Raw genomic sequence first — 18,167 nt, forward strand, 5'->3', positions numbered from 1 at the left:
CATTTTTGACTACACTTTAAAAAATAAGCTAGTTAGAAAATCATTAATTTAAGAAGATACAAAGTAAAAGCTGAAAATAATACTAGTCTTAAGTGACGTAATAGGGAAATACACTGCCTTGTTAAGAAAAACTGAAGAAAAGCACTTGGGATTGAGATAGCTGAAAGGAGATAATAGCCTGGGACATATTCTGACAAATCCTACCACACAACATGCACGAGAGGACACATGAAGTTCACTCACTTGTGGACACAATTACATAAAACATCTTCCATTTCAGCTCTTCAGACACACAAACACTGCTCTGTGTAAATGTACATATATCCATAGAGTCACTAGAAGAAAAGCTCTGGATTCCATTAAAAGCACAGGGGGAGCCCGCAATACTCTCGCCTTTTCTAATGCTGGTCCCAAGTTAGAATTCAAACTTGCTTTCCTATAATTTCTTAGATTCACTGTCATTTATCAACTTAAGCTGCAAAGGTGTGCATAAGTAAAGGAATATATAAGGTGATTCTGTACTTAGGAAAATGCATCCCTGTAAAACAAAATACAATATACACAACAATTTTTTTTTTTTAAATTTAAACTCAAGATTAAACAGACAGCACAAATAATTAACTTTTATGTAGAACTGAAGTTGGAAAACTAGATATGCATGTTAGCAAAGCTTTTGTAGGAGTTACATGGCAAGAAATGTAATGCATGGGGCTATCAATCAGAATGCTTCCTAGTTTTTGGTTTTTATCAAGCCATGATTTGAGATCTTTTATTGTTTCTCTCATTGTAGAAGTGCACTGAAACTTTTCCTTTCTTCCATTTTCCCTTCTGTTTTTCCTTTAGTTATCCTATCAGACAACTTATATTTTCTACTTTTCCTTTATTTTTTCCTACTGTTTTGGTGGATTAAAACTAAATATTTCAGAAAGAAGTGTCTGAATATTTCAAAAGACAGGTAGAAAAACCTCTTCAGCAAAATTCAGGATAAACATGACCTCGCAATAATTGCATCTAAAATAACACATTTGTATTAATAAATTCAGGTACTTTGGCGGGGTGCTGGCTGTGAAGAGCTTTGACAATCACAGCATACAATCTGACAGCAGAAGAGATTTTGCTTTAAAAGTTTGGTCATTCATTTAATACATATTACAGCTACTGTACCGAACTATGCTAAATTTAAAACTTAAAAGTTTCACATAAAATAGTCCCTTATGGGTAATAACAGTGTATGAGGTTTTTTTAACAATATGCAAATTCTGTGCTTATTGTACTTTACCAATCCCATAGGAATAAAGTCTACTGGTCCTTTTCGGATAACTTTGAAGGAATGGGAAGTTGAAGAAAATAAATCTTTTTTTTTAGTAGAAAAGAACTGGAAGGGGGGAAGTATTGTACCATGTGTGCAGCAAATGTTGCTTAAAGGAAATTTTAACTAGACCTGGCTAGTGATGAAAGTACATTTATAATTCAGGATTTATTATAATAGTTTTGAAACACAAATAATGCATTTAAAAGAACTTAAAATACAAGTTTGCTACCAAACTGCACCTGTTAATACAGAAAATCCATCATTAATAAGGTACTGAGCTATATTTAACCAAGTTTTATGACCCAAGAGATATATTCAAGCAATAAGTGAAAATACAAGTACAAATATTTTTTTCAGTAAACCAAGTCAGATTTGTGTTTCTATTTTGTATCATTAAATTTGTGTTAAGCAACTGAATGTGACTTCATATCAAAACTCATCACCATATTAAAACAGTTACAGCACATAGTCAGAGTCTAAACCCACTATTTAAATTGCACTTTAAAACTATAACAACAATAGAAATAATTATTTCACAAATCTTTACACTCAAGAGTTAAGATGCAGTTCTGAACATATGTTCATTTAACTGAACAGGTTAAAAAAACCACCAATTCAAACACTCTTCCCCAGGGGAAAATAAATCCTAATGTAACTAGCAGGATAGGCTACTCATTAAAGCTGAACTTGGACAAGTTCCAGAATAAATTTAAGGAAATATGAACAAGCAAGTCTTGCTGTGTAGTGGCATGGAGTGAAAATGAATCTGTCCTAATTAAATGATTTTTAAATACACTTTGGTTGTACCCAGTTTGCTGACAAACTGTAATACAGACTTGCTGAAATATTTGGATAAATCTGGCGTACCATTAAAGAAAATAGTTTTCCTCACTGTTTTTGAATGAAAACATGAATTGGTCCTTATTATACACCATGCATAGGCACCAAGATAACCAATCCATGTAAGTTCACAGGTCTGCTATGAAATATTTTCAAGTTGTAGACTTTAGGAACAGCAACTCATTCTTTTAAAATCAACACCTCAGAGTGATTGAAAGAATATAGCGGTGAACAGCTGGCTCCAGAGGTTTATATAGAGTCCCCAACTGCAAAGCTGGAACCTGCAAAATGTTTCCAAAAATTTAATTTTTGTTATTACTCATATCCTGTACAGTAAAATACGATTAGTTCATTTTTTCCAAAATAACAAAACCAGTAACCTGCTACTAGAACCCAGCAAATGTGCCTTAGACGAACCTGAACGCACTTTAAATGCCTAAATTATTTCAGTCAGCATTTGCACACCTTTCCTCTTAGGCAAACAGAAAACGTATCCTGCTTTTACAGGCAACATGAACAACGGCTTCATCTACATACCTACAACAAATCCGTATTCCTACCTAATCTGATCTTTCATATGAATTTAAAGAAAATGACAATTTTGATGCTTTTTCTTAACATTTAAGCAACTATGATTGGGTAAGGGCAACAGTGTCTAGCAAGTAGCTATGACAAATGTCAGAACTCTGAAGGGAACGCACAGGGAGAAGAAGAAAGGGAAAGGAAGTTAACCACTACAGTCTTGGAATTTTCATTTTTTAAAATGCAAGACTGAAGTCACTACTTCTCACAATAAAAAAGTCATACCACATGTCTGCATATGCTACCACAATTTTTAGTCTTCAGACAGCAACATACAGGTATTTGAGCAAGATGACCAAGTTTATTATTATCAAAAAAATAATAATGACGCCTGCTTTGAAACACTGAATTCCAAAAACATTTGCAAAACCAATATCTTCAAAACCTCTTCTGCTCTTGTACAGGCTTCACTAAAGGCTGCCTGATATATCACCTCTTAATACAGGTGAATTTTCAGCAGCTGCCTTTGCCACTTATTTGTAGGAAACACTGCTACCCACACAGGTCATTACAAGGGAGAAAACAATGAACTTCAAGATTCAGCAACTTTTTTCAATTTTTAATGAATTAAAAAAAGACTTAAAATCATTTAGTTTGGTTTGTTACATCTGAACATTAACAATTATGATCATTAGATTTAAAATTATGATCATTACATGAGAATAATAAAACTGGTTTGTGAAGCAACAAGGAATTAAGCAGCAGTGCCCTCAGTGGAATGGTTATTGTAACTTTATCTGCTGTGAGACACCAAGAGAAAATGTCGAAGGCTGCAAGAAAAAGCAAAGACCTGGAATGTGAGGGTAGGAAAGTCTTAATTTCCCTCAGCTTGAATCCAGATGCACTAAGCGACAGATGAGTCTCTGCACCTACTGGATTAGAAGTTCAAGAAAGGCGGCAAGAAAGCAGACTGTCCCCGCTTCCAGTCAAGTCATTGCCCGTGTGCCTCAAAATGCAACAAATTTGAACGAAAAATCTGTTGATACCAATTAGAGATAACCCAACAAGTGGTTGCGTTTTCAGACTTTTGGACACATGATAAACTATGGTGGCTGCTGAAACTGTAATGCAGGAGCATATTAAACCTGCAGCTGTATTAAAGAAACATATTTGGGATGTTTAGATCAAATTCAGCTCACTGGCTTTGGAAAAGCTCATCAATGGACAGATGTCAGGGATCTGCCTGAACTGCCATCAAACTGCAAGTGGAGGTCAGTCACAAATTGCTATTTCTTCCTTCAAAAAAAAGCCTCCTTTTCTAACCACCAGTTGATACTTGTCTTCAGAAAGAATACTGTAAGTGATATGACCAATAGAAACAAGAATAAACTTCCAAGTTCTCTGCTCTGACATTACAATACGAGCCCTCAGTGTTCTTTATGTCCTTACTATATATGGTTAGCTTTACACACATCATCAACCAACTGTACTTTGTGCATAAAGTTATAAAGTTATATCTTTGAAGAACTGTATCTTCAGAACTCCACAAGGTTGGGGGGGGGGGGGGGGGGGGAGGGGCGGGAAATGGGAAATCAAAAAACAAGGGATAAGAAACTCTCCTCATGGAATGCAATTAATGCCAGTTCAGGACATGCTTCCTTTAAACATCTTTCTTCTGCAAGAAGGTCTGTAACTTTTTTTACTTGTATCTAGGAATTTTAATGTCTATGATTGTTGATAATAGTGGGGACAAGAGAAGGGATATGGCATTTGGTTGCACTGTGTCCAAGGATATAAAAATATAAAGGCCATGAGGAAAAAAAAAAAAACACACCACAAAAACCCACGCTACTCATTACAGTGAACAAAGATCAAAACACCCAAAAAGAAACAAGGACTTTCTGTAGGGGACCACTGGTTTGATGAAGGTAGTATGGAGAGAATCGTACCAGAAGCAGAGCACTTTTACATCTACTATTTTAGTTGTGTTTTGTATCTTTTCAGAAGAACTAGCTCCTACTCAGAAAAGCAGCAATGCCAAAATAAATGCAAACATTATCATTTACCTCCTGTTTCCGTGGGGGTTGGGAAATCAGCTGGAACCTGGAGATGACCAAGATCACCAAAACCACCAGAGGTAACCAAGTAAAAGTTGCTAGTGGCCATAAACCTCCTAACAGCAAAGATCTATATTTACTAGAACAAAACATGTGCTACGTTTTTTTTTGTAGCTTTTGTAAATCCAGTATCACTGCTTTGGATACCATGGTGTAATCCAATCTCAGTAGCCACGGGGGTGAAACAGGGTTTGGGGAACTGCCTTCCACAGAGCAGCCTGCACTACTGTCCAGAGAAGCAATCTCTCCCTCTACCCTCCCTCTCCGTTTTCCTCTCCTCCTTCCCCCTTCACGCACTCCCAGAAGCAGCAGCAACAGCCATTAAATCAGTCCTCTAAATCTGCCACATGGAGCCATTTGGTTGCCATTAGCAGGTAAAACAGGAAGCCAAGAAGGCTCAGAAACACGCTGGCGCTCAGTGGAGAAAACAGCACTGACAAACACAGTTGTTTGCTGAACACAATGCCGCGAAACAGGAATGGGACACACAGGCTGCTGCTGTGTGACAAGGACATCCACACCTAACCTAGTGTCATTAGGGGAATGAGAGCGATGCTGTGCCAGCCCCAAAACAGGCACCTGCCCCCAGCATCCTCCCCTGGATGCAGAGGCAGGAGCAGCCGCCCGCACGGAAACCATCCCACCTGCTGGAAAACCACACGGGCAGCTCAGCGGCCAGTACTGCAGGCCTCTGCTAGAGATTTTTGCAGAATATAGAATATAATTTTGAAGGACAGACTTTTGTTTAATCGCTAGGAGCACAATTAAGGGGTTTTAATATAGATTTCTGTCCAATAAGCTCTTTTAAAATTGCACTCACTATTTCATTTTTAAGTTGCTGTCGAATCACCTTGCTGATTTCCAGTAGAGCTGCGAAATTTGGCATCTTAAATACAAATTAATTACGTCCAACTAAATTTATTTCAAAACATGCAAATATTTCATTTCTTAGTCTATTCTATTCTACTAATGATTTCAAGTTTCTAAGACTTTTCCTTCCACAAATTTGCAAAGATTTTCCTCTTTGCTCTTTATTACAATATTTTGGAAATTATCAAACATGTTTGAAAGTTACATAAACATTATTTACAAGAAAACAGCCCAGCTCATAGGCCCTATCTGTGGTAAGGACATGATATCAGAAGCTATTTAAAGAAAACATTAAATCTCAGCAAATGCATACTACTTCTACTTCAAACACTAAAACTACTGTTAAATCTAAATGTACCATCTTAAGCACCGACTATGGCATTGACTTCACAACATTTTTTCCTCAAGAATAATACAAACTTAGAAGCAGATTCTATGGATATAGGGTTTTTGTGTTCAGTTTTGGTCTATTCACTGTCAGTCTCATTATGTCTGTTTAATTACTTAAAAACCCCACAAGACCTAGTGATTCTTCAAGACCAAAGTTATCACGTACACACACTGAAGAAAAGATGCTGACAGTAAAACACAATGTGAGAAAAAACACTTCATTGCTGTAACATTAGTACACAGCCAAATCCATGATGGATGCAAAATAAAAGTTGTAGTATAACAAATACATATACTTTCAGAGCAAGAGATTAAGTCAGTTACAGCATTACAACAATTTCATTTTCCCTTCCTTAAAAAATTAAAAATACAAAAATCAGATTCTAGGTTCTGTCATTCTGCATGTATATGTATATTTCTTGACTATCATGCTTACCAAATATATTTCCTTCTATCTGATTGTTCATTTTGGAATCTGTCATTAAACTCCAATAAAATGCTAGTTCAACATCAGCAAAGAAAACTAATTTACATTAAAAAGTGTACTTTTTAAAAAAAAAAAATATGTTATAATGAACAAAAATTCTGATTAACTGAAAAATGAATCCACAGTTCTTGTATTGTCCTAACCACCATAATCCTTTCCATTTCTTGCATAAATATCAAAAGCACCTGCAACATGTATAACTGATTTCCAAATCTGTTCTGATAAAGAGATTTTATTCTCAAAGTTTTCTGTTTAAGGGCCTCATGCCACATAAGCCTGACTTCAGTTCTTCATTATTCCTTTTTTGCTCAAGTTGCCCTTTAACATTCTCATCCAAAACATGTCATACTAACAAATCCTGTTCAGAAACTGGGAGCTCATGTCCTTGAGAAGATGAAAGCCCAATGGAATTCAGACAATGTCGACCGAACACAGAGGCCCAATGGAGGTCCACACATTAGCATGTGTTCAATACAGTACCTGTTCTTCAGTGTGTACAGCTGACAGAGTACTTCAACTTATTTTAAAAGGCGTTGCTAAAGAAACAGGTTTTTTTTTAATAATAAAAGCTATGAACAACTAGGATAAAAGTGTTGAGGAAAAATGGTGAGGATGTTTCTTTGTACACACGCAGCCTAGAACCAAAGACATCCTGATCTATGAGAAGGACTATTCCCATAGAAGAGAACAAAAAAAAGGGACACCTGAGTCCCAGAGGGAAGAAGCATGAGGAGCACACAGCAAACAAATGATGCTGAACACAGGACAGTGTGCTCTTCTACCTAGAAATGAACACGGATAAAGTAAAGCTGCTAAGGTATTACAGACAGCTGAACAGGTGAATATGCATATAAGTCTTTATATCTGGTTTAGTTGTTGCTCTGAGTGAAGATAAATGTAGGGTTTATTTTTTTTTTAATAAAATGGGTTTTTTAGTCACCATTTATCATGGTTATCAAATTTAAATGAGTGTCACATTAACATGCTTGCAAAAAAGGTGTAAAATTCAGGACTACAGAGTTTTTAATACCTCATTCCAGGTAGAAATGAAGCCTTACCACTTGTGAGTGACGCTCTTCAGAGCCAAAGAAGGAAATGCTACAGCTCGTCCAGAAACATAACAATGCTCCGTAAGTGTAATGAATGGAACCATAAAAAGATAAGCAAAAATCAGCAATTCTATAAAGCTAGTTCAATAACCATACCGCTTATTCAAGAAGCCTTTAAACATACAGCATCAGTGAAAGAGGAGTATTTGGTACACAAGGTGAATAACACAATTTCAGAAAGATAATTCTACAGGGAACTATACTAGAAGTCCTAATGCATGAAAGACAATCTGATTTTTTTCTTCAAGTTACTGTATTTAACAACTACAGATTTTTAAAACAGTCTCTTCAATCCTATCAATTGCCATGCAATTTTCTTAAAAGCAAGATGTAAAGAAAAAAGTGAAAAGTAAGAGAACAACTGTAACACCGAAGTACTCTATGTAATGACCACCATTAGAATGGGGCTGGCTAGCAGGATGCCACCACAGTCACCCTCCATGCCCTGCAGCTTCAGGATGCATGTTTCAAGCAGGTTGCATCCTTAATTTGCCAATAAAGCAAGGCCAAGCACAGGCTCCAACACGGCCCCCGTCTGCGCACACTGTTTACCTGTTTGCTCGCTCCCTGCCAGTTTGGGGCCACAGTAGCTGGCAGTTGCTCAAACAACACTGAAGGGCCCAAGCATACCAAAAGCTGTACCCGGGCTGAAGTCTGACCATATTCTTTTTAGCTTTATGTTTTTACTTTTTGCTCCTATTGGGAGTGGAAGGGGAAGCTACAGGTAGGCATGTGGATATTAACTGAGCCACAGGAGGCCACACGGCCTCAGGGCCACGGACAGATTTCTGGAGTGTTTTATTCGGTAGTGTGGATGCCCCCTCAGAGACTGTATTTCTCTTTGTGGTTCACAGATACACTTAAAAGCGGGGGCAAGGGGAAGCCACCAAATTGCAGGCAAAATTCTGAAGAAATAAAAGGACAAACACTGTGTGTGAAGAATTGCCACCAGTGGATGTTTCCAGACAGAGTTTACATGGGTAAAGCCTCAAACAGAATATAACTGAAAATCCTAAATAGGCATTTCCCACAGATAGTGGTAACACTAGGAGAAACAGAATTTCCACATACATCCAATATAATAGGAATATAAATTACAGATTCAAATTTTCTTCAGTATTTATGCTTCATAACAGCACTTCAGTTTTACGACTGTCAGTTTTTCATACTCTTCACCAGTCTCAAGTAAATGAAAACGTAGCTTTAACCCTGAAAATCCTACACATTTTGAAATAAATACCTTTTACTTGTTTCTAGTACAAATGTCAGCAAGCACTGATGGCAACAGTTACAACAACCAGGATAAAGTATTCACCATGTGCAATCACTTTCCCTGGACAGATATTAGTTAATAGGCTTAATTTACTTTCACTGAAGAGCCTTGACAATTAATTAGTCTAAATAACTACAGTGGAAAAACTACAGATGACTGACCACTCGTTACTGTCAACTCTGCTGAATTTCCTCCTCGTGGACAAAACTAAAAAAATACGACTGCTTCCAATTTACATTGATTAAAAGAGCACTTTTAACAGATTTGCTGAATACTGACTGCCACATCTGCTGAGAAGCAGGAACATTAGATCTGAACTAGATTTAAAAAAAAAAAATTGAACTACAGGTTTCCAACTGAAGTTAATTTGTTGTCACACTAATCAAGCTGCAAGCCATGTACTCAGAAAGCAAAACCCCTCCCCTGGGTAGAGGGTTGTTCTTGGTAACCACAGCTCCTTCCAGAACAGTGCAGTTGAAATGTGCCCCAAAATGTTCATGTTGAAGCTTGACACATTACTATCACTGCAGATTAGAAAATGTTCCCCACAAGTTCCTTAAGCATCTTCAGCCTTATACACAAGCGTGGCTTACTTTAACTTTTATAATGAAGATATGTTAAACCATGTTATCAATTAAAAAAACATCCTAATAAGACATTAAGTGACCCTGTAATACTGTTCACAATTTGCTATGATACATGAACATACCTGCTCCTCAAAGACGTACAATAATCCAGACTTCTGAAAGTGTCAGATTTGTTGCTCACAAAACCATACCGAAAAAAACCCTACCAATAAATTAAAAAAAAAAAAAAGAAACACCAGCAAAAAGACCATCTGAATTAGCATTATGCTCTTTGATGCATTTTGTAGGCAATGGCAGAGAAGTTCACAACGCCAAAGCAGTCCAGTAAACTCCCTACGCTGATTGTTTACATCTGAGGCCATTCTGCACAACCAGCTCTGCAAAACCCAAGAGAATGACTGTTTCTGCCTGGTTTTGCATGGCTCATATCACTGGCATATCTCAACAGTTCAAACAGGTTTTCACACATGCTAGCGCTAACTCACATGATGCTGACAGGGCTGAAACCCTCTCCTGTCCCATACACTGATGGCATCTGTTTAGGCACGCAATCGCAGATCTTTTCAGTTTTGAAGGATACCCTGAATTTTCATCTGGCAGTTATATCCAATTACTGACATAACTAATAGTCACAACTGAATGCTACAAAATTAGTTTCATGTGTTTTCAACCTGTTTCTGCTTCTGAGCCAGGAACCAAGCATGCCCCTCAACTGCCCATGTGAAACACAATCCCTATGCAATCTAAATTGACATTATTCTTGATTTACTACAACTAGTCGATAAAGCAGGCTGCCAGAATCAAGACTCAAGTGTCAATTCATTGGAAAACTTCCTAGACTTACGATCTAATGCTCACAGTCTGTGGATACCTGGCTCTGTGTTTCCTTCCAGCAGCATCCACTCACCTCTTACAAGCAGAATCGCACTGAACTGCCTGACGGCTGCATCCCATGACTCTCTCACAAATCTACTGTGATTTCTAGTTCTAAGAAGAGTCACCCCACTCAACATGCTCTGCAAAGAGGTTTCAATCAAAAAAGTAACAAAGACAGGTAGTTCACCTGATCCCTCACTATACACTTTTAATCTGCTCTTCAGTAAGCAGCAAATCCTAAAATCTCCTACTGTCATCACAGTAGTACCTTGTCAGTAAAGGCCATGTCACCAGGAACTAGTTTCCTTGCTAAAAACTTCTTACTGTGCAAGAAGTCAGATCTTCAGCCACTGCACCGCTTGGGGATCAGCATGAATTGCTTTCACTCTGGTCAATTCATTGTGATACCATGAAATGCACACAGGGATTTCAAGATGACCCATAAAGCAGCCATGAGCAAGTGCACATCCTGACTCATACTGGGACTTATAACGACCTTACTGGATTTTATAATGAGTCTAACTATAAATTCTGTCAATAAGAATACAATTGTATGGCATAGCACCACATGGCTTTGATTAAGAGATAGATGTTTGCCTTGTAAGGGATACATGAAGGGAAAAAATGGAAGCTGTATAAAAATACAAACACCTTTACAGTAACAAAAGCTTGAGCAGAAACCTAAATAGTGATAACACAAGATCTTCCAAATCCTCAGTTTTTGTAATGTTAACATGGAAGTTAGAAATTAAAAATGCTAAACCAAATTATGTGTACAATGCAACCACTGGCAACTATACGGTAAGTTCAAACAAAAGCTAGGAAGTAAATTAAGAAAACACAAAATGCTGATGTTAAGGTTGTCAGCAATGTTTCTCAATATCATGGTATAATAGTTAGCCAGAAGGAGGGTACAACCTAATGTACCAATCTAATGTAAATGTAACAGATTCTACAGACATAGTAAATATTCACCTTTAAGTTAAATATGCGTTGAAATACTAAGAACAGCTATATTGTATAAATGCTCTTGAGTGTTCATAAAAACAAAGCCTACCGAAAATACACATATATATTCCACATGAGGATCTCTGTATCTAGATTTCTGTAGTGATATTTCAGTACTGTGAGGGCACATATTAACAAAACCATGTCAGGACTGTAATCCCAGCTTTCAGAGGCTAAACAAGTGACATATCTCTGGGCAGCTGAGGAACCCAGCATATGATATACATGACTTCCTTTAACAGCAGAGCAAGTTTTACATTGACAAAAGCTGACAAAAGTTTAATGATTCGCTCTTCAATAAAAGCACTGATGGGAAGAGACAATGACAACACAAATCAAATCCTATGTTGTCAAGAATCTCTACTAGTCAGAAACTGCTTGACAATATTAGCACACTGCCTGTGTTTAATTTGCAATTTATTTCCTAAGAGGGTATCTGCAGAGAACAGCTCAAAAACAGTGTCTCACAGATTTTTTTTTTTTTGTTTATCAGTAATTATCTAGACCTACTTACAAGTTTTTATTCCAGATTTTTGTTCTGATAGAGTAACAATTCAAGATCAATCAATTCACTGATCTCTACTCTCTAACAACTAAAATGCAGGCCATGAAATCCTCTAGGATACTCATTTAGCCAGCAAGTCCTCAACTAGTTCATAAAAGGTTCACTCACACTCAAATTTAACACAACCAGCTATGAGCCAAGCTTGTGCTGGTGCTTCTTTACAGACAGCAAAGCAGCAGCTTTGCTCTGGTCTCTGATCTCAAAATGAAGAAGAGGACACACATCATCAAGGAAATGGACCGCCTGAAAGTAGACTACTGGATTAAGAAGATGAACAAAAAGGGGGCAGGGATAGATCACATCATCCACATTTATTATGTTATTTCAGTGTTTAAGAGTCTCAAAAGCTGTCACAGCCGGAGACAAGCAGCAAGAACCTTCCCACAGACCTGATAAAGGAAAATGAGCGACTGGAACGCTTGTCACACGACGGGGTTTTAGAGAAGACAGCTCAAGAAAAGAAAAGCAGTAAAATAACACACATAACTGGACCAATATGTAGCTCAAAATATACAGACAGCACACTTCACTATCAATCCAGATATCAGAAAAATAAAGGCAGGCTATTCAGAATCTATATTCTTTAATATTACTTCAAAATTCTCCAGAAGTCAAATAAACTGATATTTTATTAGTGACAGAGGGTTAAAACACTGAAGTGTCTTACACTGGATTACCTCATCTGTTACTACAGCCATCGTAGCCAAAAGAAGAAAAAAATAAAAAGAAATCAGCTAATTCCTCTAAGATTTCTGTTTGGCAATAAACATTCTTGTCATTCATTCTAGGCTTTTAACCATATTCTGCTAATTCTCAGTTGTTTTTAGACATCCTCCTGAAAGCTTTGAAAGCTGCTTTACAATCTGGCATGCAACACTACATAAAGTATGTTGTAAAATATTGACATTAACATTGTATTTTGCATCTTGTTATGCTTGACAAAAACAAAAGACCAAATGTTTTTACTTTTGTACAAAAATCGATTAGCTATGCAATTTTAAAATGTTCAAGACTTAGTTAACTAGTGAGCCTGAGCACATTGCTTTTATAAGAAGAAAGTGTATTAACTGAAATTAAAACAGACATCAATCTAGCAGGCAAACAAAAGAGCACTTTTGTAACATTTATGCTAATTTACTGGAATTTACTAGGCTGATGTTGCTGAAGTTTTATCTGTTAAAACATGCTACCAATGTTTATCAACTAGTTTTAAAAAATAAATATTGCAACAGTATTTTATACACCATATACATTTTGAGATTATTATGTTGAAACTAGAAAAGAAAGCTATTCTACTGATTTATGTCAGAAATAAAGCTGAGATTTTCACTGCTAACTCAAAACATACTACCTGAGGGATTCCATAACAGTTCATAAAATGTCTTTGTTTTTAAAAGGTATGGTCTGCGGTATATATTTTCTACGAAGAAACAGAAGAACACATGTAGCATCAGATGTGTGTACTTTAAGAAACTCTGGAATGTGAAATCTAAAAATCCAAATAAAGCAGGTGGTATAATTTAGGGGAGAGGACCGAATTTAAGTTTAATGACATTACCAGTTTATCCTACCAGACTAATTCTCACTCACTGCATGACTTCAATGAAGCTCTCAGTCCTCATGCTGATTTCGATTTAGTTCAAGTGCTATTTGATGTGTTTCATCTGGGGTTTTATTCACTTCAAACTACACTTCATTTAACCAGGTCGCTGCTGTACTCATTTGTTTTTCTACTTTATTACCCGCAAATTGGTGTTGCTTAGTTTAGATAAATTGTTGGAATACGTTGATTTTATATAATGATTTCACACTGTTAATAAATAAATAAGCTTTAGAAAGATATCACAGAAAAAAGCAAGAAAGCTACTAAAATTATTTTAAAATACACTCGACTACAGTAAGTGCTGGTCTCACAAGATCTACTAACAAACGCTGATAGATGATTTGCTATTTTAAGGCAGGACCAATTCCCAGCCTCCAGTCCGCAAACCTAATTCTCATTTTTATTTTTCTATGTTATTAGTTTACCATACTCTCTTTTCCAGCTGCGGACACACCATAATACAACATATTTTTTAAAGAGAGAGAGAGAGAGAAAGAAAACGAGCAAGACAAAGCACGAGAGAGAAGCAGAGAAAGCACAAGAGAGGGAATGCGAGTGCACGAGGGTGCACGCACGAGACAGCGCAGGACGGTAAGACTGGAACAGCGTGTGTGGGAAAGCCTGAGAAACCGAGGAGGGAGCAATAGCCTGAGTGCGGTGAGCACAGGCACACACAAAAGAGAGCGCAAGAGCGCTCACGAGAGAGCACCAGTACTCAGAAACCATCAACTTATGAGATGGTAGATTTTTTTTCCAAACATTTTCCATCTCTGAAGTATTTTTTTTGGTTTGCACAACTAACCAGGGGTTTTATAATGTACTAAATAAATTTAAGTTTAGCATTAAACATTGATTTATTTCTACAGTTTACTAATAAGGACCACTAACCAGAGCTTAGTGTTAAAAGCCAGGTCATGTCAGGAAAGGCTGTCAATCCTAACAGTAGCGATGTGCTCATCATACATTATCCTGCTAACATTTATTCTCTTTTGCAAAATGCCACAAGAGAACAGAAATTCATTTGAAGTGCTTAGTACTTCTGTAAACTATTGATGGAAAATACAACAAAGTCAATTAGGCTGCTACCACCTGGTGGTGTGCTGATTATGCTAAAAACCTTTCATATTTAACATTGTATCACAGCTGGTGAGAAACAAACTAATATATTGTATATGTGACACTATAAACAATCATATGCGTAGGGTTTTTTTTAATAATCTATTAAACTTTCACGAACAAATGACTTACAAATTAGCTATACAACATATAATATTTGAAGAAGAAGTATTTAACATGTTAACATGTTTTCCTGTTATCTTGTCATTTTACACAAGATTGTTTGTATGGATCTAGTCACAGAGTAGTATCACAGACAGCTACTGCTCAAAATGAGAGACAAAGGAAACTAATGTTCTGTCCAAAGAAATGCCTAAATGCACTTTCTTGAAAAGAGATTTGTATTAATACAATTTATTAATAAAAAACTATCACACATTGAAATTTATGACCACAAGATTTAGCCTGTAGAACTAAATTCAAATCCTAAATTTCCACACCATTAAAGTTTTTTTTAAAAAAATAATCATATAGCTCAATTTATAACGACACACAGAATTGTTTTCAGAAAATAAATGTTTGCATTTAAAATCTGACCTACTACAAACAACTTCATACCTGATCACAATGTTAAAACACATTTTCTGGGGCTGGAGTGGTTTGGGTCGGTGCTTTTTTTGTCCCTATTTGTTGCTTTTTATTTGGTGGAGTTTTAAACAGAAAGAGCTGACCTGTTCAGTTAAACACATCGAGTCTGCCAACAGTATATAACTTCAACTTCGTATCCACTCAAGGGAAAAAAGGAAACTTGTTCACAGAATTCCACAAAAACTAGAAGAAAGTTATTTACTACAGGGCTTGTGTAGCCTCTTCTCTCAACTAAACGAGGGCCTAAAATATTTATTATCAGCTATCCTAATATAGAAACTAATGATAACAGCCTTAATAGTAGACTATGATAGAAGAGACAGAGAAGTTTAGGGATATATATGGAGCTCAGCCTTTTTAAACTATTCATTAAAAAAACAAGAGTAGTTGAGTACATATTATTTAAACACACTGTATGTGATTAATGCTCACCAATATTTGGGAAACTTGATCAGCTTGCCATAGAGAGCAGTACTGAATGAGGGGATAACTGGAACAGGGAAGCAGTACAATCCTTTACTGTCCAAACAAGTCAGTGCTGCTTGAAAACCAAATACCTGAAACAAATTAAGTTGGTCAAAGTATATGCTGTAACATGATTAGATCACTTTCAAGTTAATTTTATAACAAACACATTTTTAAATACACTCAATAAATAAAAAATAAATTTTATATTATTTTTAGATAATTGCTTTCCCCTCAAACACAAAAATAACTAAAAAATCTACCTAAAATAATGTCCTAATAGGAATATATATAAAAATATTTTCTTCGCTCAAATATTAATGATGCTTTGCTGAATTTTTTTCAAATGCCAAATTATAATTTATCAACTAAACTATATTATTCTATATCCTTTAAAACTGTAGATTGCACATTGCCTTTCTTATAAAATAATATTCGCCTAAAAAAAAAAAAAAGAAAGGGTATTTAAGGAAATGAGAAGCTTCCCTTCAAAGGTTTTTTCTTAATAAGAGCACCTAAAGAAAGGTTCATCACAACTATTCTTTATGACTTTTCTGTGTTCAATATGGAAGAGAAATGGTTGTAAAATTCACCATTTAACATGGTGTGTACCACCATTCACATAAGAACAGAACACTTTGGTCTATATTAAAGCTAACAAATAAACTCTATAAAATCAAAATTGAAGTCCTTGTTTTGCAAACACTGATCAAACATCTGCTAAGAACTTAATGAATAGAAAAAAATGCCCTCAAACTGAAAAACATACAGATGAGTTGCAATATCACCATCTCAATCGCTTTAAACACAACAGAAAGTAAACACGCCACCCAGAAAACTGAACACTTGCCATGCAGTTCTGGGACAGAGCTGGTTCTATGCAGAGAGTAAGAATTTTATTGTTTAAATATCTATTAGGGTATCTATTAATTCACTGCAATCTACATGTTCTACGAGCACTGTCCTAGAAGAGAGGAAAGGTTTCTTTCCAAATTATTTTAACTCCATCTTGCCACAAAGACCTTGGGGCTTTAGTCTGTGCAGTCTCCTCATGTGAAGTTCTTTGTTCGTATTGCAAAACATTTGGCTCAGGTCAGAGGCAGCGATCCCAAACGATGACATTCTGTGAAATGTGTTCACTTCCCATCCTTTTAGACAAGTTGAAAACTTTCTCTCAAGAAACCTGCTAACACTTAGGATTATCCCATACTTATAATAACTTTTTCTCAGCACACTGCAATAAGAAACAGATCTCCAGCCTTGTTTTACCTTCAGATAGCAGTGTGAGTAGCAGTAGTGCAGCAGGTTGTCAGAGGGCTGGCTGAGGCTGCTCACTGTGTGCACCAGCTGCTCGGCGTACATGGGCACTGAGTGTTCCACATTGACTTTATCCACCAAAATTCGCAAGGAAGGTAAAGGCCGCAGGGGCTGGAAGCTTGCAGCATTTAACTGTCCACTTAAGTTCTAGGATAGTGGGGCGGGGGGGGGAAACAAAACAACACACATGCAATTATTATACTACAGATGTATTATCTACCATATTTACATATTCTTACCACTCCCTCACTCAGAAGCAAATCTACATGTAATATACTGTTTAGGGATATCATAGCCTTGTGGTCATTATAGCAGAAATCCTCAAATCTTTTCAAAATAATTTCACTGAAGTCTGAAATTCATGCATAAACATTTTATCTGGAATTGTCTTAGGTATAAGTGCTGGGGAGCGGGCAGCAGGGACATCAGGGGCTGCGCTGTGCCGGGCCCACACAGTTCACCCAGTTCTACCCGGTGCTGCAGTGGCCCCACCACAAGATGCCTCTGAGCCCGCTGGCCAAGCTGGCGGCACCTCTGTGAAAACATATTTAAGGAGAGGCAAAAGGCTGAGAGGCTGAGAGGATGAGAGGATGGGGGGTAAAAAGTGAGAAATAGCAACACAAACAGCAAGGTCAGAGAAGAAAGAACAGGGGGGTAAGGTGGTGCTTCAGGCACCAGAGCAGATGTGCCCCTGCAGCCCACAGAGGAGACCACAGTGGAGCAGGTAATTCCCTGCAGCTCGTGGAAGAGACCACACCAGAGCAGATATCCACACTGCAGCCCTGTGGAGAGCCCACAAAAGAGCCAGTTTTTCCTCAGGGAGTGTGGGAAAGGCACAGGGTGGAGAAGGCAAAAAGCATGAGGAAGAAGAGTGGCAGAGCAGAACTGCTACAGACTGACCGCAACTCCCCATTCCCCAGCCCCTGCGTCGTGGGGCTGGAGAAGAAGAGTGAAGTTGAGCCTGGGAAAAAGAGGGGACAGGAGAAAGGTCTTATTAGATTCTTGTCTTTGTTTCTCACTATCTAAATATATTTAAATTGGCAAGAAATTTATTTTCTGTAAGTTGAGTCCATTTTGTTCGTAATGGTAACTGGTAAGTGATCTATCCCCTCTTTGTCTCGA

General features: G+C 37.1%; 1 protein-coding gene across 10 annotated transcripts in view; it reads right to left on the minus strand.

The window, feature by feature from the left end:
- VPS13B (vacuolar protein sorting 13 homolog B) overlaps window positions 1–18,167 on the minus strand; it is a 455,756-nt gene that overhangs the window by 363,786 nt on the left and 73,803 nt on the right. For all 10 annotated transcript variants that reach the window (XM_082046868.1, XM_082046872.1, XM_082046866.1 and 7 more), the window contains 2 exons: window positions 16,998–17,192; window positions 15,696–15,820 (listed from right to left, as the gene is read on the minus strand). In XM_082046868.1, coding sequence (XP_081902994.1) covers window positions 15,696–15,820; window positions 16,998–17,192 — 320 coding nt within the window. The remainder of the gene's footprint in view (window positions 1–15,695; window positions 15,821–16,997; window positions 17,193–18,167) is intronic.

This window comes from Streptopelia decaocto (assembly GCF_964273445.1).
Source record: "Streptopelia decaocto genome assembly, chromosome: 2".
Taxonomy (NCBI): domain Eukaryota; kingdom Metazoa; phylum Chordata; class Aves; order Columbiformes; family Columbidae; genus Streptopelia; species Streptopelia decaocto.